This window comes from Euprymna scolopes, chromosome 12, assembly GCF_053919585.1.
Source record: "Euprymna scolopes isolate OS-2025 chromosome 12, ASM5391958v1, whole genome shotgun sequence".
NCBI lineage: Eukaryota > Metazoa > Mollusca > Cephalopoda > Sepiida > Sepiolidae > Euprymna > Euprymna scolopes.
In genome coordinates, this window is record NC_136493.1 from 127,178,621 (window position 1) to 127,202,756 (window position 24,136).

Consider the following 24,136-nt stretch of genomic DNA (forward strand, 5'->3'; position numbering starts at 1 on the left):
TTTTTTTTTTTTTTTTTTTTTTTTTCTCAACAATGTTCAACTTTGATTGACCCAGGCAAAAAAAAAAAAAAGCATTTCTTCAACGTCACTATATGAAGATTCATCACTCTTCTTTTTTTATTAAATTATCAATTTCGTATATTTAGAATGTTTGTTAATAAGGTATAAAACAAAGTTTTGATTATCTATATATCTATAAAAGTGAGAATGTGTGTGTGTGTGTAAGGACACTTCTCAACCTATATACTCAACAAATTTTTAATCTACAGACTTGAAATTTAGCATATAGATTATTCAGATATGTGGAAAACTTTTTAATAGGTTTTCACCTGAAAAAGGGGCTTCTAAGGGATCAAAATTGAATAATTAGTATGTGGGAGTCGTCAGATTTTTATCTATTTGCTGTTTCACGATTGCACATGCGTGAATGGTTCACATTGCAGATTTCCTATGTTAAGTATGAGTCGGTTTGAAAACACTTTATGAAGCACGTGTTACACTGGCCAAATAGTTATATTTGAATCACTCTTCTTAGGTTTTGGTTTCGATCTCAGCTCAAGTATTTTTTTTGACTTGCAAAATGTACTTATTAAAATATATTTAAAAAAAAAAAAAAATATATATATATATAAATAAAAAGGCAAAAGTAGCGAGCACATTTTTGTATATCCAAGAAAGGCTTTTTTTCGCCGGGGTTCTAGGGGAGAGGGGTACTATTTTTTTTAGAACTTTTTATATACACCCTATATCTACGATTTGCGAACGTACGTCGCGTCTAGATTTATTTTAATCGACTTTTACAAAATTCTTGCTAGTTCATCTCTTGTGTTTGTTTGGCTTTTTCGTATAGAAGCGATACTAATCTGAAGCGATGGCATGTTTCCCAGCTTTCTTGCCAGAACGTCCAGAAAGCAATGCAGAGAAACCCCCTTATATCAGACAATTGCTATTCATTTCGACACTCCCTTTTTTATGGGGAGCTGGTTCCCCCACCCTAACATCTTGGGAAAACAAAACCAAAAAAACTACCGCGCAGCCAAAGTTAAGTGCGGAATTTCATTCCCTCTTTGGCGTGATGTTTGACCTCATTAAATTCACACAACTGTCACCTAAGTTTTTAATTGTTAAATTTAAATGCTTTTCGGTTACTCACCCATCCTGGCAGAGCGGTAAGATGTCAGGTTGTTTTCATACTTTCTTTTCCACCTGTGCCTCAAAGATTCGGGTTCGAGCCTGCCTACCTACCTAACAAAACATTTTTTACCTTTTTTTACACACCTCCAAACACACGGGCTACGCCGGGAACCCCCGCTAGTCTAATATATAAATGGCAAAATGTGTATGTTTGTATATCTCGCAAAAACTTCTGACAGATGCATCGGAACATGACAAAATTGGTCTCATTTCAAAGATCGATATCTCGGGCGACAAATATAAAAAAATTGGCCAAAAAGATTAATTCTTTCATCGTCACTAGGCTGCTTTTTACAAGGAGGGGTCACTTTTTTCGTCAACATTTTTGCAAGTTATACAAACCTTGCAGGATCGACGTCACGTAAAAACAGTTATTTCGAACGCCCGTGACGTCACAATTGCAGTCGGCGCATCGATAAGACCGTTTGTTTTTTTTTCATCTCCTTTTTTTTGCGCATTACAGGTTCGAGCCTGCCTACTACTCCTGCCATTTTTTTTTTTGCTTAATCAACCCTGCTACACACCTGAGCAATGCTGCGCACCCAGACTAGTTTCAATATAAAATTAAAAAATATATATTTATTACAAGATATTAAAAAGTATTTAAAAGTAAACACTTTTTATATAAACTTTTAAAATATATTTTTTTATCATATAAAACCATTCTAAAACAAAAAAAATAAAAAATAAGGACTAAAAAATATATTTTGATTATAACTTAATAAAAATAAAGCCATTCCGAAAAAAAAAAAAAAAAGAAGCAGCATTTCAAAGTACGGACTATTTAATGTAAAGTTTTAAAATTCAACTGGAATTATTTAAGTATTAATCAGAAGGGACCTTTCCTCAGTATACACCGGCAATACTTCCACTAAACAAGAGGCAGAAATTAAAAAGAAACAGATTTAACATAACCAAAGTTTTTTCCTAAAACATACCAACTGTGGAACAAGATACCATGAATCTGCTTCCTGGCCAACTACAGCATGGTCGTCTTCAAGTCTAATCTGAACAACTATTTGCTGAGTCATACCCTAGGATAACCAATTACTCTTAAGTAATCTTCCGCCTATCCAGCCCATTGTTTCCGTTCCCTTTGTGAATGGGATGATCATCCAACTTACGATCTTTTTAATTCTTATCATTAATTGATCCCAACTTATCCCAAATCTTCAAAAGTGATGACCCATAAAAACAGAATTGAATTCTTGATCGAGTCATACCAAAGTAAAAAAAAACGTGGGACCTCATGCCACCTTGCTAAGCACTCAGCATTATAAAGTAAGGATCAAGGATAAGCGGAGTAATCACGTGAAAGTAGTGGCATTCTCTCCTATACCTTGTTGTAGATTCTAATCAAAAAGGAAGCTTTTGCGTTGCTCTAGACGAATGGTTTTCAACCTTTTTTACCCACGGACCCCTTTTCCCTTTTTTTCTTGGTGCCCCCCCCTCTCCCATAACTATTGGTCATAAAACAATATTCTATTTTTCACTAATATAAATTTTGAGGCTTTAGAAATAGTATATAATTAAATCTTATTTTTAAACTAGCAGGGGTACCCAGCGTTGCCCGGATGTGGAGGTGTAGTAAGGGGGGGGTAGAATTTTACAAAAGGTGTAGTAGCGGGGAAGGGGGCAAATCAAAACAGTGGGCAGTTTGAGTGGAGAGAGGTGTTAAAAAAAAAAAGTGATAATAGGCAGACAGGCTCAAACAAGTGTTGAATTTAAGCATAGTTAATTGAAAGGAGACGATGACTTGTGAAAATTTTGACAAAAAAAGCAACCCCTCTTTGTAATAAAATGGCTGAGTTGAGGGTGAAGGAATTAATGTTTTTGGACAACTTTTCGATATTTGTCGTCCGAAGGACTGAGCTTCAAAACAATACTGATCTCGTGAAGATCCATCGTGAAAGGTTTTGGCAGACATACGAACACACACACACACATTTTGCCTTTTATATATTAGACTAGCCTGGGTGCCCGGCGTTGGCCAGGTGTTTGGAGGTGCATGTTCAGCAAAAAAAAAAAAAGTGGTAGTATGCAGGCAGGCTCAAACCCATACCGCGAAGGAGGAAAAAGAATATGCCGCTGCGTCCATCGCCCAAACCGGAAGTCGCAAATTAAAGTTAGTCTATCGAAAAGAGGGGATGACTTTCGAAAATATCGGCGAAAATTGTAGAAAAGTGCCCAGTTGAGAGTAAAGGAATTTATGTTTTTAGCCAGTTTTCGATATTTATCGTCGGAAGGGTCAAGCTTCAAAACGATACCGATCTCTTGAAAATCCGGCGTTGCCCGGTTGTTTGGAAATGCGACTGTTTCACTAGCAATGTAGAGCCCTGAAAGGGTATTTTGTAGCAGCATCATTTTTCTTCCATAATATTGTACTTTTCATCTTTGAATTCTCCATGAATAATTTCATCAGTTTTAATTTAATGAGAGACTCTTGCAAAGATATGTCGATATTGACAACATTTGAAGTTTTTAAAAATATTCTACTTTCCTGCTTCTTTTCTAGATGGAGTTTTAGTTTACAAGTTTTCATACTATCATTCGAAAGTATATCCATACATATGAGGCACATTAGTTTTGTTTCATTATGTGGTATTGGAATAAATTCATAAGACAAATATTCCACGAAGTACTGTCAGCACTTTTTTATTTACTTGGAATAGCCATGGGATATTTGCGCGCACACACACACTGCTGTCAAACCTGACATAGTTATATGGATAAGTCAGAAAGTGGCAACCTTGGTTGAAGTGAATGTCCCTAATGATGGAGGTCTGAACAGGGCTGAAAGGGAGAAACAGACCAAATATCAAGGTCTCATGTATGATATAAAAAGAAACTGGAATCTTAGAGAGATTTGAATCATACCAGTTATTATAGGTGCCACAGGGCTTATGGAGAAGAACCTGAAGTCCTACCTAACTAATATTCCTGGTGAACCAAGTGCAAAAGAGATCCAGACAATTGCACTTAAGGAAACAACAAAGATACAAAAAAGAGCTCTCGGTTGGTTTTAATAAAAAGCAGAGCAATGTTGGCAAATGGTTTGGCTGCCCCATACCCAGCATTACAATCTTCAAAAGAAGAAAATTAAAAAATATGTATATATATATATATAGCTAGTAATACATTATTGCAGTTCATAATATCTAATGATATTGCTATTCATTTTATAAATTCTTTCAACAAATATTTAGAAACAGTGCAAAAAAGGTAAAACTGGTAAATAGAAATGTTATAATTAAAATAACTTGAATGATTGAAAAAAAAAAAATATATACAAGTCATTCATCATTATCATTAGGATCACCATTGACATTTTTAACTTCTTCAGAGCTGATAATAGGATAATTGCCAGGATATGAATTGATATTTGAAATTTATATCTTAACGGGAAAAATTTGCCAATTTTCTCTTCGGTCTTTTTATATTTTTATACTGGAAATAAATTTTTTCATTATTGACATGCAGAAATTTTTTTTTTAAACATGTGAAAGAATGTCTATACCAGAAACTTTCAATATCTTTTACCTTTCCATGATAGAGTTCAATGTTAAACTGAAGTAAATTGCTTGGGTCAATTTGATATTTTAATAGATTTTCTCCTAGAAAGATTTGGCAAATCAAAGTATTTTTGGAATAAATTCCCTAAGGAGATTAGTATGGGAGGACGAAGATTAGGCAAACAATATAATAGAAAAAGAGCCAACTGCCTGAGGCGCATATTTAAAACCAGGTCCTGTCACTTTTTTATTTTTTATTGCTTTCAAGGCAATTTTATGGAAATTTTTTGAAATCTAGAAAATATATTAAAATTCATGTAGATGTCAACTTCAGCTTTTTTCATGTCAAACCAAAATCATAGTAGGAATTAAATTTTTAATAATAAAAACTATTACGGGTTGGTTTTCTTCATGAACCACCAAAATATAATTGTGGACCGAAATATAATTGTGAATTTGTTATATTTTGCCTGTGGACTCCCAGAAATATTCTATGAACCCCGGTTGAGAACCTCTGCTCTAAACTATGGTCAACCACTTTGTTGTGTTCTTTAAATATCAAAATATGTAGCTGCCTTTTACAAATAAACATTTTTTAGAAATGTTTTTTTTAATGTTTTTTTTTTAATTATTTTTTTTTTTTTTTTTTTTTTGTTTTTTTGGTGCTTTTTTTTTTTTTTTTTGGTAATATATATTTTTTAACTACTGAATACAAACACTTATGTTATCAAATGCATAGCAATCAACTTTGCTACTTAATATTTACCCATTTCATGCATGACCCACTCTTTTTTATTTATTCATAGAACGAATGAAAACAAAATTTACTTTACCCAACAACTCCCTCTCTTTCTAATTTTCTAAATGGGATTTCACTATTTTTTGTTTAAAACTTATTTTTCCATGACTCATATTAATGATGAAATGATAAATATTTACTTATTTTAAACTGCCAGTAAAATCTTCCGTAAGTGTATTTTTACATTTGCAAAATATATCATTTTACATAGGCTTTTGTGGTAATCTTAGCCCCTTCCAAGAAAAACAACTCTATATATTTAGAAATTTGAATAAAATTAGAATCTGAAAATTTAGAACAGAATTGGTAATTGTATCAGAATCAGGGATAAATATTAACATTGTCTCATCACCTGTTATTTGTTGTATTTTATTAAATGTTTTTATTGTTATATATAGAATGTGGAAGACAATATTATCAATCAATGATATTGTTTATTCTCTACATAAAATGCACTATAAATTCCATCCCATCCAGCGCAGCCATAGCCGAGATTGAACTGTAGCTGAATACTTGATGCTTCGCCAGGGTTATCAAGGGTATTTTTTATCATTATTACTAGATGGGATGCCTAAGAGAGTCCCATCTATCCTCGAGAGAAGGAAAGACCATGCCAGTTTCTCAACCTGGTATTTTACCTCACGGTACATACAGCGCCTCGCTTTCCCAAATGGTTACCTATCTGGTACTGGCCATACTCAATGGTGCTTAACTTTGGTGATCTGGCGAGAACTGGTGTGTTAGCGTGATTATGCCATACTTTTAGTATGGCACAATCACTATAAATTATTTCTACATATTGTTGCTTAGGCAGGTATGTACCATCTGTAAAAGCTGAAATAGCTTGTAATTGTCAAAGCAAATCTGTGAACAGATCATATGAAGTCACTTAATCCATGCCCTATATCGCTGTTTGGCAAGGTGGCATCAAATGTGTGCATTATAGTTGTATTTTTAAGACTAGTTCATTCCGTTCCCGTGAGGTAGTTTTATTGCTCCACAACATTAAGTTTTTTTTTTGGGGGGGGGGTCATAAATATATATACCTTTGAAGTTGATTTTTCTCACTTTGACATTGATATTAAAAGCCTACATTTTCTATTTAAAAATTATTAAAACAAACTTAATATACTCGGTCATAGATATGCAAGCAACTACATGAAGGTTAACTAATTTGCATATTCCTTTTGAAAAATGATTGTTAATTAATTACCTATTTATTCTTATTAGATGATTGGTTTCATTTCACTATTATGCCGAATTCTATTTATGCACAGTTTCTACATTGTGCATAGTTGTGTAGAATTTAAGATGAAAACGTTCTAGTGCACGGAAATATTTTTATACATATCTGTGTGTGTGTGTATATATATATATATATATATACTAGCAAAAGTACCCGTCATTGACTGGGTACAAAAACAGCCTACAGAAAATGGACTCTGATTTATGAAAGTATGATAGGTTATGAAAAGGAATGGTTGTAAATTTGGGTTGAATTTGGGGGTATCAAAACCAAAGCAAAATATGATGAAAGTAAAAATAAAATAGATTAACACCATAATTTATTATAGCATACCTGTTCACACTGAAACACTTATCACAATATTCTGTGAATCTATATTTAAAAAAACCTTGTTAAACTTTGTGACATATTTCCATTCTATGGAGGTCAGATGCGAACGAACACCCCATAATTTTATTATACCATATTTCTTCAAACTGAAACATAATTATCAAAGTATACTTACGCAGATAGATATGAAAAGTCTTTATTAAAGTTTGTGCCGATTTCCATTCTATGGAGGCCAGGCGTGAACGCAGACCCCACAATTTTATTATACCATCCCTATTTAAGTTAAAACATACTTATCAAAGTATTCTTATGTACATCTATATCAAAAACACTTGTAAACGTTTTTTTTTTTATTTAAAAAATTTTTTATTTTCATACTTTGTGGACCAGGCGTGAACGCAGACCCCACAATTTTAATGAACCACCATTCTGCCAGATCAAACATACCCATTCCTGTGTCTCAGATCATCTATCATTATATGTAATCAGTTTTTTAAAATAGTCAACCATATAGGAGCCTATTCGTGACCAGACACACACACACAGCTTTATATTATATATATATATATATATATATATATATATAAAGTGACTTTGTTAGTGTGTGAGTGTGTGTGTCTGTAAAGTCTCTACCAAACTCCTTCGTCTCTGAATATTTGGTCTACAGAGTTGAAATTTGATATATAGAATATTTGGATATGAAGCACGCTTTTGATTTGTTTTTTGGCTGTAAAAATAGCTGTTTAAGAGGTCAAAATTGAAAATAAACAGTTGACCTTGATAGAAGTAAATCATCTAACTTCTGAGCATGCATACATATACATTTTTATCTTGAAGTCACTTAATTTTTTGTCTTTTTTATCAATCTGGCGATAACTCAGACTGTATTAATGAGGACTGAAGCGTTAAATAACTACTATAGCTGGAGTGCTGAATGTTTTGGTTTCAATTCCAGCTGATAGCACCAAAGTCGTTATTTTTTTGTTTGTTTTTTTATAACTTTCAAAATCATTACTATATATATTGGATCCATTATAATAATTAGTAGAGAATTTGCTCAATAATAATAAATACGAAATCTGCATCTGAAATATAGCACATTTCTTATAGAGCCAATTCTGTTTTGATTATTATATGGTACCTAATATATAGTAGTCATTTCAAAAGTTTAAAAAATATGACTTTGGTGTCATCAGCTAGAATTGAAACCAAAGCATGCAGCTCTCCAGCTTTATTTGTTACCCCTTGAGCCACTTTTATATACACATAAAAAGTTTTAAAAATAATGTTTAACCTATAAATGTATATTTGCATATGCATAGAAGAGTATTTTAAGTCAATATACACCTGCTAATTTCCAAGTTTTTTCAGTTTTGACTCCTTAGCAGCTATTTTTACGGGCTAAAAATCAAACTAATTGAATTTGTTCTATAGGTTCAAATCCCCTATATATCAAGTTTCAAGTTTATTGATCAAAAATTAAAAGAGGAGTTTGGTAGAGACTGTTCCTCAGACTGACAAAATCACTTATATATATATATATATATATATATATATATATATATATGAAGTGTCTTCAATAAGTTTCTAGACTTTTTTTTCGTATGGACACTTCTATTGATAGTACACACATTAAGCACTAGTCTCCTTCAAAGTAATCTCCTCTAATCTTGTTGTATTGTTCCAACATCTTCTAGAAGGTCCCATCGAAGTCCTTTTGTGTGAGTGTGCCAATGACTCTTGTCACAACCGTTTTCATCTCCTCAATTGTCTTATAATGACAGCCTCTAAGGTTTTCCTTGTGCTTAGGGAATAATCAAGTCACAGGGAGCAAGGTCTAGACTATAAGGAGGGCGAGGAACTGTCTTGATGCCCATCTTGGTCAAATAGTCTGTGAAAAGGGTGGAGCACCCTTGGAATAAACTTTACACAAATTTTCCGCATCTTCAGTTCCTTGTGAATAATTGTGTGTACAGTTCCCACACTGACATCAAACTGTGTACTGTATGTCTCTAGAGACACATGACGGTCCTTATCCATGAAATTCTTTATTTGGCCAATCAACTCTGGTGTTCTGACTTCCTTACTCACCCTATACCTCTCATTATCCCTCACAGATTCATTACCTTTCTTGAATCTCTTATGCCACTCAAAAACTGATGCTTGATTCATGCAAAATGGTACAATTATAGTCATTTGTTTTCCTATTTTTGCATATGAATTACAAAATATCTGATATTTCCGGAAAACCTCTGACCATAATGTAGGGGAGACTAAAACTTGCTGCAATAGTTTCAAATGATCTGAAATAACAAGGGGAGACTTGATTTCAAATATTGGACTGGTGCAAAAGTAATGTCGTTTTTTGACGTTCAACTTCCTCTCAAAAAACGGCATTATTTTTGCACCAGCCTAATGTTTCTCATGTTATATCTCCCCTCTTTGGTTTTCATGTATAAAGTAAATTTCACAGTGTATAAGGATTATTTGATACTGGGGATATTTATAATCGGACTCTATTTCCAAAAGAGGGAGGATATAGCATATGAGAAATATTTGGAATCAAATCTCTTCTTGCTGTTATTTCAGATCAATTGAAACCATAGCAGCAAGTTTCAGTCTCCCCTCCATCAAGGCCAGAGGTTTTGGGTATATATATATTTTGTGCGAGCAGGTGGTGCACTTCTGGAAAATTGTCCTCGGAATAAAGAGTCATGTGCTCTCTGTTCCTGCGTTTTTTAAGTTCATGAAGTAGATTCATGTGGATTTGAAACTTGACTTGTTTCTTCTATCGTTTGTGTTGGTCATAATTATGTTATTCGCTATCAAGTACTCCTCAGCGAAAACATGTAGCACCATGGCGACTTAGTATGTGTTTTGTTGATGGCTGGTGGTATTTGTTTTGTGGAGCAGTTTGTTTATTCTACTACAATTCGGTTATATATTTGTAAATAAGATTTGGCTTGTGAACAATATTCTAATAATCACTCGCTCAGCTACCTCACCCTGAAAAGGTCATCATGCGTCTTCAGTTCATTTGCCAATTTTCATTGCTACATCTCCCTCTACACTCCCACTGCTGCCCCACCCTCGACACTAATAGGCAGCCTTTGTTACACACAGGATAATCTCAACAGGATAATCCATGTACTAAGTAGATCTTATGTAAACCTCTCACTCACTCGCTATTCCCCCCCCCCTCACACACACACACCAAACTCTTAAAATCTTTTTTCCCTTTTCACCTCTTTCGTTGTGCGCATGGCCAGTTGAGTGAATCTAACTGCAAAGCGATTAATATATCATACAGCACTTGAATCTACAGGAAAGCAATACCGACCATTGTGAATTTGTTAAAAAAAAATGGAGAAATTTTAGTGTTAAGATTTCCATCAACAAAACGACATTAAATTCTGTCTTTAAAATGGTTGGTGATATTTTTTGTTAAATATCTACATTTACCGACGATTTTTTTTTTTTTCGTTGATACTTTATATGAAGTATTTTTTTCCGAGTAACCCACTACCGGATTACTTATGGATTACATGGGTCCGTATATCTACGTCTCATCAAGGAAATCTATTCTCAAAATTATTAATCAGATGAAAAACTTTGATGTGCACATGAATTTATTTCATCTTCAACTGGACAATTATTCTATCTAAAGAACTTTTCATTTCTCTTTCTGGATATTCTGCTGTGATTTCCGAAAAAATAATTTTTTTTTTTACTGTTTCTTTTTTCGTGCGCACATGTTTTGTAATTGCTACTTTTGATCTACAATTTCTGTCTCTATCGGACAGAGTTCCCATGCAAGTTTATAAATCTGCCGATGAATCCACAGACACCAGGCCCCTACTTGCATAGTCCTAATGGATACTATGCTTATCCTCCTTACCAGTGGCCTGCAGGGCCTGTCTCAAGTCTGCCTCCGTCAACCAACTCTACTGCTAACCATACAAATACCACCTGTGCTCCATGGACTACACAGACCAGTAATTGCCCCCCATCACTACCCTTGATCAATGGCTTCCCTAACTGTAGCTACCCGTTACCAACACTATCTCCGCCCACTCAATATGCAGATGTCAATGGTTTCAGCAATCATTTCCATCCCTCCTCCCCTATGGGAATGTACCCAATGTACCCTCCACCTCCCTATACAAATTCTTCTTCATCACCATCACCATCCTCTCCACCTTCCCCTACCCATAGTAATAATCTAAGCCCCTCTCCAAATAACTGCAGTTACCCACAACCGTACACCTACTACCCCTATGGCTACCCTGCCCTTATCAACCATTTTGTCACTTATGAACCGCCACCAGCCCTCGATTACATCCCCAAATATATTGACAGCCAGTGGAAAGATCATATTTGTAAATTGTTGCAGTTACCTTATAAGCCGAATGCTAACGTGAACCATAGTCCTGGTCCGAAAGGAGGCCTGCGAGGAACGGTCTACACCATGGGTAGTGATGGAAACTGCTTCTTCCGTTGTATTAGCCAGGAGTTGACAGGGGAGGAGACATACCATGAAAAACTGCGTTCCAAAGTCTGCGCTTTTATGGAGGAACACAAGGACAAATTTGAGGCTTACGTGGACACTGCGTTTGGCAAACACATTCGCAAAATGAAGAGAGATGGGACGTGGGCAACGCATGCTGAAATATTTGGCATGGCTACTCTGCTTGGCTGCAGTATTCACGTGCATACAAAATACGGTAGCAAAACGGAATGGTTGCAGCATGACCCTGTCTTTCAGTACCAGACTCCGTTAAAAGGTTATGAGAAAATGAAGGCTCTTGGACAGATTTTTGTCTTGCACGCTGGGCAGATACACTTCAATCTATTTGTTATATGAGATGAACTTCCCTTTAGATCACATCTTTTCAAATTCTTACAACATTATCAAATGGACAAAAGAAAAACTCTGATGTAAGCGTTTAATATTTCATGGTCAAAATTATTAAAGTAAAATATTAAATAAGACTTACAGTTAAAAAAAAATGATTGAGCTTTTGGAGAAATTTCTGAAAAATTTTGATTTTTTTTTTTTTTTTTTTTTTTTTAAATTTTCAGAATGAATTGGAAATTATAAAAAAAAATCATGCTTTATATTATGGGGATAGATAAAATCAATCATTTATTTTTATTTGCTTGGGTAAGGAGGGGTGATCCTAAAAAAATAATGATAAAAAAATATTTATTTTGAAAATTTTGGTAAAATAAATTTTAATTAATTCTATTTCCATTAAAAATTGTTTATTTTATTTATTTTTATTTCATTTGTGTTAAAAAACAAAAAATTGATGACAGAGAAAATGTCTACCTTCTTTAACCTTTTATATTTCGTTGCTTAATAAAAAATAATCAAAAACAATAATGATGTCTTTAATCATAATCCACTGTTATTTTTCCTTATCAATATTATTTTTCTCAACTCTAAACAAATATTTATGCATGATCCAGGCTTTTTTTTTTTTTTTTTTTCTTATTGTTTCTTTGATTGATTGTGATTATCACTCGATCCAACACCTAAAATCTTCATGCTCTCTCCATTTATTGACACTTTTTTAATCCCGAAACACCCGTGACTACCCACTCCTCCTCCTCCTCCCCAACATAAAACTCACTCATCCTGTTTAAAGTGTCAATACTACATTTTCTCTCTCCCTCTCATATACAAACAGATATAAGTTTATATCAATTTAACCATCAAAGATGTAATCCTTTTTGTAGGTGATTTTTTAATTTATGACATGTTTTACACTGTTTTATCATAGCTGTTTTTTTGTTTTGTTTTTTTATTCGGTGCATTAAGTTTATGAATTTGATTAAATTTAATTATTTTATTAAAAATGTTTTATTTTATAAAATTTTAAGTGGGTGTCCAGAATTCCCCCATATTTGAAAAACAAAAATACAGAAAAATCTTTACAAAATCTAAACGAAAAGATCATATTCCAAAAATCATGTATTTTAATTTTTAAATGATTTTAAGCGATTAATGGGAAATCGTAGTTATTAGTTTTTTTTTTTTTTTTTTTTTTTTTTTTTTTAATATATTGGGAATTCTGGCTAAGAACGAAATTTTATTATTTATATTTATTTAGTCTAGATAAAATGAAAATATTCAAAACAAGCTTCAAAAATTTTATCCAATTTTGTATTTTTGAAAAAAATTATATTTAGTGTGAATGAAAAGAAACTGAGAACACTTAGTTTTTAAAATGATGTTAAAATTATGTACAAGAGTTTTAATTAAATATTAAAATGTAAAGATGAAAAAAGAATGATATATTTTTATATTGTAGTAAATATTAATAAATTTAATTAGCTTTGTTTTGAAAATTGTGGCATTGAATTAATGAACTGCAAATAAATTGCTGGTGTTTATCGCCATATTCTTTTCAAACAATATTTTTAATTTTGGCGACTGACAGATATCAAACCTTTATTATAATAATAATAATAATAATGATGATAATAATATCGTTTTTTATTAAGTATTTCTAAAAATAAAATTTTATAAAAAGGAGTCACCACTTATCAAGGCTTGGAGGCCACTCGAGGATGAGGGTTAATGAGTATACAGTAGTCATTGCGACAATATCATAGTAATCGTTAGTTGTGGAAATTGGATAAATTGTATTAAGTTGATGGCTCATCAAGAACTTGTTTACGTTGGACTTGAAGATGACCAAATTGTGGTCAGCTAGAAAGCAGGGGAACAGAAGAGAGTTCCACAGGTGTACAGTTCTAAGAAAGAAACTTTGTTCATGGAATCTACATTTAGGTTTAGGTACAGATAAAGAGTGGGGGAAATTATTGATAGTAGTTTCAGCTATAGATCTCACCATTTATTTATTTTTTTGTGCCAATTTTCTGATAAATCTTATTAAATAAGCATTGTATTTCATTTAAAAAAATTATTGTAACCCATTGTTATCAACATTGCTTATGATTAGTTATCTTTAATTTTTGCCGTTGATTAATTAACAGTCAAATTGCAATATTTTATATAATATTCTGTTTGTTCCTTCTTTGCTTAGTCTGTATGTTACACTTTGAAAAAGGTCTAATACAATTTTTGAAGATTAAACTGTTTTTAAAAAAAGCCAAATGCGCAAAATTTTGCTTTAAAAAGGCCAATCAGGCAACCTTGGACAAGAATATTAGAGTGATCTTTCTGCTATGTAGCCTCATTTTCGAATATAATATGATCATTGTAGTTATGGTGTGAAAAAGGAACTCTTAGTAATTTGGATGTGCAGCTGTTTTTCACCAAAGGAATAACCAGTGTAATGTTACATAAAAAGGGAACATTTGAAAAAAAAAAAAAAACAGAGCAAAAGGTGCTGGACTGAAGAAGTAAATTAAAGATTACTTGTTATAATTTAATTTTATTATTTGTATTGAACTATGTAGCACAATATTATTTTGTGTGTATTTGTTAGTACTTATTAATTTATCTCATTTGGGTCAGTTTTATATTTAAGATACAATGGACAATGTTTTCATAGAAATGTGCGTAAATTCATATTGCTGCATGATTTGTTTACTTGTGTGATTGTTACTGATTTTTCTGTCCCAAAAACTTTTTGTGCTATCTAGAAAAATATCAACTTTATCAAAACGTATTTGTTGATCGAATATATTTCTCATTCTATGGAATTTTTACGGGTCCTGCTTATTTAAAATATACTTTGTTTGCTTTTACATATTTTTGTTGTTGATATCCATTTTTTTTTTTTCCTAAATATTTTACTTCAAAGGTGTGCATTTTCTGTGTGTGCGTGTCAAATAAAAAGATCAGTTTTTTGTGGGTTTTTTTTTACTAAATAGTCACCGTTTATCAAGGTTCAAAAGCCACTCAAGCATATATGCGTGTCAGGTGGATGGTGAAACAGCAACACCATAATGATTGTTAACAATGGTGGAAATTGGTCAAAGTTTGATTAAGAGATTCCACAAGAATTTGTTTACATTGGACTTGAAAACAACCATCTAGTCAGCTTTAAAGCAGACCCATGGTATTGTGTTCCACAAACAAGTAATTCAAGCAAAGAAACGTTTGCGATGAAAATTTAGTTTTAGGCAGATGGAGTATTTGGTTATGTAAAGTGTCGATAGCTAATTTGTCTAAATGTTACTGATTGTCGAGATGTTGAATTTATAGATTTAAATATAGTAGAACTGTTTGCTTGTAGTTCTGAGAACAATCTCAAATGGATTCCTGTTGATATAACTTTATATGTAAGACCCTCTTTCGCTCTCCTCTATGTTAAAAAAATGATTTCTCCATTCAAATTGACAGAAAGCAATGTTTTTAATAGCAAGTAATCTTAAAATGTGTTGCTATAACAGGGCTCTACATTGTGAGTGATTTTTCAAAGTGGCGACTAGAAATAATGAAACACTTATCTTTTGGCAATTGTATTTCTTTCATTGACAATGTTCCAAAGCTCACTACTGAGTGAAAAATATATTTTCAACTTTTTTTTTTAATAAAATGAACAAAGTTAAATTATTTAAACAATGAAAGTTTAATAGAACAATGTACTCTTTTCTAACGAAAGCTGTTTAAAAAAACACCTGAAGAAATTAGAATGTTTATACCTTCAAGTATAAAAGTTGTTGTATATTTAGAATTACACTTATTAAAAAATACAGAAAAATATTTGATGTACATACTTGTCATGAAACGGAGATGTCATATTCTAAAAATCACGTGGGTTTGGCTAGTAACTTTTTCTATTTGGCTAGTAAAATTACATCTTTCTAATGCTTAAACCATTAAGTATATCTTAATATTGTTATAGGTCAGTGCAAAAGTTTTTGCCTATTTAAAATTCCATCTTTAAAATGAAAAAGTGTGCTTTTAAAAATCTAGTGAACCTTGCTCTCTGTAATGCAATTCCATCTGTTAATGAGCTTATAAATGTCTCGGTTGTGAAATTTTTTGGGTTTGATGTGAAATATGAATCTAATTCATGTTCATTATTCCTCATGATCTTTACCTAAGACCATCTAAATTGTTTTGTAATCCTTGAAATAAGTGATAATCTGTGGGAGCTAGGTCAGGAGACTATGGCGGATGGGGGAAAGATTTCCCAACCAAATTTTCATAGCTGTTGGGTCAGTAGTGCTATGTCCTAACTAGCATTACCATGATGGAAAATGACTTCCATTTCTGTTGATTAAAGAAGGTTGTTTTGGCGTCAACATGGGTTAGAATATTGCAAAAATTATGAATGATGCTTTAATAATGTAAAAGAAAAAGTTATAAATTAATCCTGCTGATATGTTTAAGTAATAACAATATGCATAGCATGAATTTCAATAGTTTAAAATGCTCCCTATACAAACAAGGTTTTAACTCACTAAATCTGTCAAGCTTATATAAAAAAAGATATTTGCAAATAAAAAAAATTGGTTAATAATAAATAATGTTAGAATTAAACAGAATTATATGGCATCAGCATTTCAGTATTTAAAAAGTTAAGCTATACAAAAAAAGAAAATACTTTAAGACTTGTACTAACATATACATTTATCTCGTCAGATTTTCTAAAATTGGACAAAAAATAGTAATCTCTGACATGTTGATACTTGATTCGGGCTAGCCTAATTTTAGCCCCCCCCCCCCATTATGCTGTTAGCACAAATATATTTCATTGCAGTTTTTTTGTAGAAATACTTATTCTGACTAAAAAACTGAGTGAAAACATTTTCCCTTGCTCACCAAAACAGATTAAAGGGAAATTATAATGTGTAATTCTGAGTTGTCTCCCTTATTAAAAGATTAAGCTATATTATTAAATTCTGTGTATATATTTCTCACCCCATTAAACATTATTATTTGTTTCTTATCATTAAGCCATTACTAAAACAAAGATATTAAAAAATTACTATTTCATAAAATAATTTGATTACAGAATTAAAGTTACCAAAATTAATTTCCGTTTCTCTGTAAGTCGGACGTTCTGTTTCTTTTACTCCCAGACAATGCCGAATAGCTATAGCTAATAATACTCATTATTTATATTTTACGTTACAAATAATTTAACCTGAATTCGTCCATTACGTGAGGGATCGGAATTGTTTATATTTTCCAAAGAAACTTTCTTCTGTTAGCAATTAGATAATTTTTTTGTATTCATCGCTGGTATTCTTTTATATATGAACGACGCCAGGTGACACTGCTAGTGTTTATTAAACGTCAATTGTGTTATTAATCATCTACAATTGTCTACTAATTTTTTATCTTCTCGCATATACCTGCTATCATCTTTGCAGGTCAACTTTCTAATCGTTTATCATGTTTTATAAAACTGATTAATTCTAAGTTTGTATTTATTTGATAAGTTGGCAATTACAATATAAATGGGGATATGGGTGGATCAAGGGATCTTTTCAGACAATTATTTCCCTCTCATCGTTAATTTTAAAAAAAATATGAAAAGATTAAATGTTCAAATAATCTCCCCCACCCTCACCTGCCTCGTCAAAAACTAGAGAGAAAAAGCTGGATTATGTTCAACTTGCAGACGGCCATATATATATATATATATACAAATTGCTGATCCACGACTATGATTATTGAAAAATAGAAAATGAAGGTGAAAAAAATGTTGATAACAGCTGTTAAAAAAAAAAAAAAAAAAAAATGACACTAAGCTATTAAAAACATCACTCTTTTTGTAGTTGCAATCAAGCCAAGTCTTTGTTGTGGTAATAGGAAGGGGATGGATTATCAGAATTTAATTTTATCAATCTATATGCCTATGATTTTTTTTTTTTTTTGTATTGATATTCATATTAAAAACCCTTTTTTCTATTCATTTAGTTATTTATTTGCTTCCCCAATGAGCAAATTAGGCACAAGGCCGTTTTTTAATGTGGAGAGTGAGGGGAGAGGGGGCCAGCTCCCTCAAGAGGGTACTGGATACTGACAATTGATATGAAGGGTTTCTCCTACATTGACCAAAACTGATTGCTCAAACGCAATGGTCTGATATGTGGGGTTGCCCCCACATATTACTTTGATTGCAGTATCTGCAAAACAGATACTACACTTTGATAACAAAAAAAAGATCTTGGCTCAAAGGCCAAAAAGAAAAAAAAGCGAACCGTTTTTCTATTTGTTTACAAAGAAAATACAACTTTGTTATATATGGGTTGTGGAATTGCATTCATTTGCAAAAGATCTAGTCAGTTTGCATATTCTTTTAAGCATTCATTTTAATTAATTCCGTATTAGTTTTTTTGGTTTTCTTATGGGATGATCATCTTTAGTTAACGATTACATGTAATTATATTCAGGCAGATATTCTACATGATTTATACTTGCGTAATATTTGCATAAAAAGGTTTTAGTAAACGCAAACCTCTTTCTATATATATATATTTATGTATGTGTATATATATTTGTTTAAAATGTTTTGCCTATTAAACTCCTCTCAGTTTTTGGTCTACAGACATGAAACTTAATATATAGGGTATTAGAACCCATGCAAAACTTTATATTTAGGTTTTAGCCAGGGAAAATCGGTTTATACATTTTACAAAGTAAGGTATTAAATTTTTATACCTTACTTTGTAAAATTTATAAACGTGCACTTTGAAGATAAATAAATTTCAAATTGAATCTTGTACCTTTATTTTTAAAGCCTATAGTAAAAACATTTTGTTTAACAATTTTCATGCCTTGGATGAAATGCTTTTCTAACTTGTATATATATATATATATATATATATATATATATATATATATATATATATATATATATATATATACGTTAGAAAAGCATATAATATTTTTATGCATCTTTATTCTTATATAATTTTATATGCCAATATACCTGTTATAATCGTGTTTAAAGGGTTAAAAGGAAAACAGAACGAGGGAAAAGAGTAGAAAAATGTATTAACAAGAACATACAAAAAGTGTGAATTGTTTGTCTAATTGTCTAATTGGTTGGTTCATCGGATATCGACCCCAATTAATGTCTTGTCTTCCGGTATTTATTATGTATGGATCAGTTCATTCGAAGGTAACACAGATAGTTCCACCACAACAATATCACAGAATAGTCTTCAAGATAAATGTCTTAATAGAACTATTACACTTATCTATATCATATTTCTCTTTGTTCATTTCATTTTGGCGTAAAGCACTCATTCTAAGACAATAGGCTATAATTTTTCCCATTTCTAATAGGCTAAAAAGTCTAGTTATTATTTACATATGTTTTTAAGTTTATATATTAGTGAAATTGTAACTGGATTGTGTCTACATTTCGTTATTGGGGAAGTGGTATTTTGCACTAGCAATGACTGTAACATCTGTCTGGTTTTTAAATCGCTGGAACATAGTAACAGCTGATGATTCCCCGTTTTCTATTTCACAATTTAATTAAGATTTATTTATTTTTCACTTAGTTGAACCCCCCTTCTTTTGTAATCGTGAATTTTTATAGTGTTAAGTTGGCTTATGCAAGTGCTAAGTTTGTGATGTATTGAATTTAAACTATATTTTTTCTTATTTTGTTCTTATATATAAAATACTCACAGCTTCTTTAGACTTTATATATATATATATATATATATATATATATATATAAATATGTATGAATAAAAAATCAATACGAAAAATATAAATGTTTATATCTTTTCTGTATTTATTTCCTGTGTGTTGACGTGTAGGAATACAAAAAGTCTTTTGAAAAAAACAAGAATGTTTCCTTATCTATATCTATCTATCTATCTATCTATCTATCTATCTATATATATATATATATATATATATATATATATATATATATATATATAGTGAATAAATGACAAAAGACTATATTCCAAAGTTCATGATGTTGACCATCTTATAATTTATTTCTTTAATTCAGTTGGCATTTACAATTCTTGACAGTATCTGTTCCGTGGCATAGAATCAATGACTTAATTATTATATCAATCAGTGAATCTCTTTTGCCCTTAACTCATCAGAAGAAATAGCAACAATCAATTCGTTAAAAGGAAATAAAGTGTGTTTTGACATGATTAATGTCCAAAAATTGAAAGAGAAGCTGTAAATACCTTATAATATGTCTTCATTACGCCATTTTGAATTTTATATATATATATATACTAACAAGGAAACCTGATGGTGCCCGGGATTGAATGAGGTTCAACAAATGTTTCACATTTCAAATACTTTGTCATCAAAATCTTGAAATCGCCCTTTCAATCAAATCAATTGATTGCCTGCTCTAGTCAGGGACCCACTGTGGTGCACTGAGAGAAAGCTTCACAGTGACTTAGTTCACAATACAGTGTAATCTACATTGCACTGTAGAGAACTTACTGTTGATTTTATCAAATTATTTTCATATAATGGCTTGAATTAAAGTATAAAATGCAAAAGTCAAGTATCATGCTTCAGTTGTGCACTAAATAGAAACATTCATTTCAAATGCGCCTCTATCTTATCAAAGAACCTGCTGTTGATTTTATATGCCAGGTCCTTCTGCTTGTGCATTGATAAAATTTCTCAAATGACCTTGTGATGTTAGGCTGTATAATGGTGTTAACTGGAGTTAAAATTGAACTGTTTCTTTAATTAGATGTTTTTATTATCGATTTTCGATACTTACCAGAGGCATTTCGATACAAAACCTATGTAAGAATATTCCCGAACACATAAAGCACATTTGTGTGAAATTTAAAAAAATCATCTTGGCCGTTTCGGAGTCCATAAGGAACGAACTCACATACATACAGACAAAATGCATTTTATATATAAGTAGATATACACCCACATCCATCCACCCATGTGTGTGTATATATATATATAAATATATATATGTGTGTGTGTGTGTGTGTAATATTATACACAGATACATCTCTCCAGTTGACAATAATAATAAAATTAGACTTATTTACTATAAGAAATTTAAGATCGAAAATCTTATAAATATCAAGTTATTAAATTGTTCATACAATACATATGCAAATGAGATATATAGACTTGACTGTGTTTTGTAAGTTTTTCGATCAGTGTATATATATATATATATATATAATTTTTTTTTTTTTTTTTTTTTAAGCCAACGACAATGCGGGGAAAGACCGGAATCATGAAAGTAAAGAAAGAAAAACAAACAAATGTAGACGGGTATGCTTGAGTAGAGGAGTGTCTAACCTTTATTCGTCTATCTTTCCTCACCTCAATGTATAATTATTTATAACCAAGTTGGTGGTATGGAACTTTGATTACTTTCGAGAGAAAGGGACCTCTCTTTTTCAAAAGACGAAAGTGTATTCAAGACGGTGGAAAATAACTATACATTGAGGTGAGGAAAGATAGAAGAATAAAGGTTAGACACTCCTCTACTCAAGCATACCCGTCTACATTTGTTTGTTTTTCTTTCTTTACTTTCATGATTCCGGTCTATCCCCGCATTGTCTTTGGCTTTTAAAAAAAAAAAATTCTATATATTTCTTTACCAACAATGCTTCAAGCAAACTACTACCTACTCTTATATATATATATATATATATATATATATATATATATATATATATAGTGATTTAAAGGTTATGAGGTGTTTTTGAAGCATGAAAACGATGTTACTTTTTGTATTTAATATTTTTCTTGTTATTTTTTATATTTCAAGCAGACCTCCGCTGTTGGTCACAAAAAAGTATCGATAAAGTAACATCGTTTTCATGCTTCAAAAACCCTTCATAACCTTTAAATCACTATTATAGAAGCATACGTGGACTTTTAACATTTTATATATATATATATATATATATTAAGATGATTTATAATTAAAATTTAAAATTAAAAATCGATTTCATAAGGAAGAACAAACAAAATCAATAAATTGTACGATCGTTTCGGAACCGATCGTACAATTTATTGATTTTGTTTGTTCTTCCTTATGAAACCGATTTTTAATTTTAATTATAAATTATCAATCATCTTACTCAATATTAAAATAGGCATGTATATCCTAGAGCTATCGAGCTTATTATATATATATATATATACATTAAAACGAGTACTGTTTTCTTTTCTTTTATTTTAATTTTATTATTAAATGCACTAATACATTAACATATACTCTGCTCTTTAGACTCTTGTTCTAATCTCCAAAGTGTGTGTGTGTGTGTGTATATATATATATATATATATATATATATATATATAAAGTGTAATGATTAAAGTTAAATTCTGTAGATTAAAATATACATAAAAATATATAATAATATAAGAATTTATTGTTTGAAACAATGAATATATGGAAAAGAATTATATTTATTTCCTTAATCCATGGATTTTCAATAATGGATCATATCAGAGGAAATGAAATGTAATTAGCAAAATTATCAGCTATGAATAAACATATTTTGCTCATCAGCACATATATTTAAAAAGTATTTAAAAGGCATAGATAAAGGATATCATACAGCCTGGGCAATAAATAAATTTATAAATAAAATAAAATTTAATAAGACAATAATACATTTGATTATCTAATCTGTGATTTAATTCATATATATATTTTTTATTATTGTTCTTTATGTAAATACAGTCGTATCTTGCTACAATGTGCAGACTGTTTCAATCATTTGATTTCATCAGGCAAGAAAAATTTAATTTTTTTTTTTTCTTTCCTCAAAATTTGGAAGGGTTTGGAACCTTTGTAATTTTTGTATTTTAATTTTTCTTGCCCGATGAAATCAAATATGCAGTCTGCACATCGTAGCAAGATATGACTGTATTTACATAAAGAATAATAAAAAAAATATATTTCTCTCTGATTGAACACAATCAACACCCTTTGTTGGAATTCAATTCATAATTTTTGGATATCTTTCTACCTGGAATATATATATATATATATATATATCGATATCGTCTTGGAAGTTTTTAACCTTTAAAACTATACAAAAAAAAATTATCATTCGTGAGAAAACCATTTAATCAGTAAGTCATTCAATAACCTGCAATCACTGATAAACTTGCTCTCTCAAATTCACTATGGTACCAGTAATTATTCTTTAAGGGATTATCAGTTGTTTACCATGAAACACTGTTTCGAAACAAAACAGTATATTACATCATGGCTCCCCAGCAGTGTTGATCAAACACCACCTCCTTTAATCTTAGGAAAAAAACATGTTACAAATATTAGACCTGGTTTCCTATTCTTAATTACTTTATCTAACCTATTCATGTTATAAAAATGAATTTCTTACCTACCTATATATATATATATATATATATATATATATATATATATATATATATATATCCTATTTGAAAATACTTAGTGTTATTGAATTAAAACATAAGGTGGTTTCATATAAATATAGTTTGGATAAATGGAAAAAAAACTTATATCTATTCATTTAGACATTATACAAACATTAGTTGTAAATGCTTATGTGTTGCTTCACAGTCTAATTATTGGTTCCTCGACAAAGAAGGGATTGGATCTAGTAATTCACTCCCGTTCCTTTGTTCGCACTTTTCTCAATAACCACTTCTTGAAATTTTGTACAAACATTAGTCATGGTGAAAGTAAATTTTTCACTCGTGGAGAGGAACCTTGCATGCCTGGCTTACTTTTTAAATTGTTATTACACTGCAAACTTTGTATTATATCTGTTTTATGTGTGTGTTTTGTTTTTGTTTAGTTTATTTTGTAGTATGATACTTGTATTTTTATTAATATAAATATTATAAAATATATGCAAATATATATTCTGCAAAGGTAATATTGTTTTAATCAGTTTTTATAAAATGGGTGGAAGTAATGAGCTTGCAGGATATTTAACCTTTTAAAACTGAGGATTAGGCGTAAATTTTAAAGCTAGAAATAATTTTCTGTTTGAAGATTAAAAGCTCAAAAGAATGCTAAATAACTGAGTGTTTAATGAAGATTTTTTTTTTTTTCATACTTGAGTGTACAGCTAACGCTTGATATCTATACGAGATTCATCGATATCTAAGTGTTTCACTTAAGTTCTTTTTTACTG

General features: G+C 31.0%; 2 protein-coding genes across 8 annotated transcripts in view; both read left to right on the forward strand.

Moving 5' to 3' along the window:
• The window catches only part of LOC145291476 (uncharacterized), a 287,324-nt gene that overhangs the window by 252,881 nt on the left and 10,307 nt on the right, over window positions 1-24,136 (forward strand). The gene's annotated exons all lie outside the window — the stretch shown is intronic.
• LOC145291626 (uncharacterized) lies at window positions 9,391-12,099 on the forward strand. Its single transcript, XM_080137699.1, has one exon. It carries the CDS (start codon window positions 10,914-10,916, stop codon window positions 11,943-11,945), a length of 1,032 nt encoding a protein of 343 aa, XP_079993825.1. The 5' UTR covers window positions 9,391-10,913; the 3' UTR covers window positions 11,946-12,099.

Excerpts from the sequence above, each read along its gene's own strand:
- LOC145291626 (XM_080137699.1), top strand. The coding sequence starts at position 10,914 with ATGAATCCACAGACACCAGGCCCCTACTTGCATAGTCCTAATGGATAC.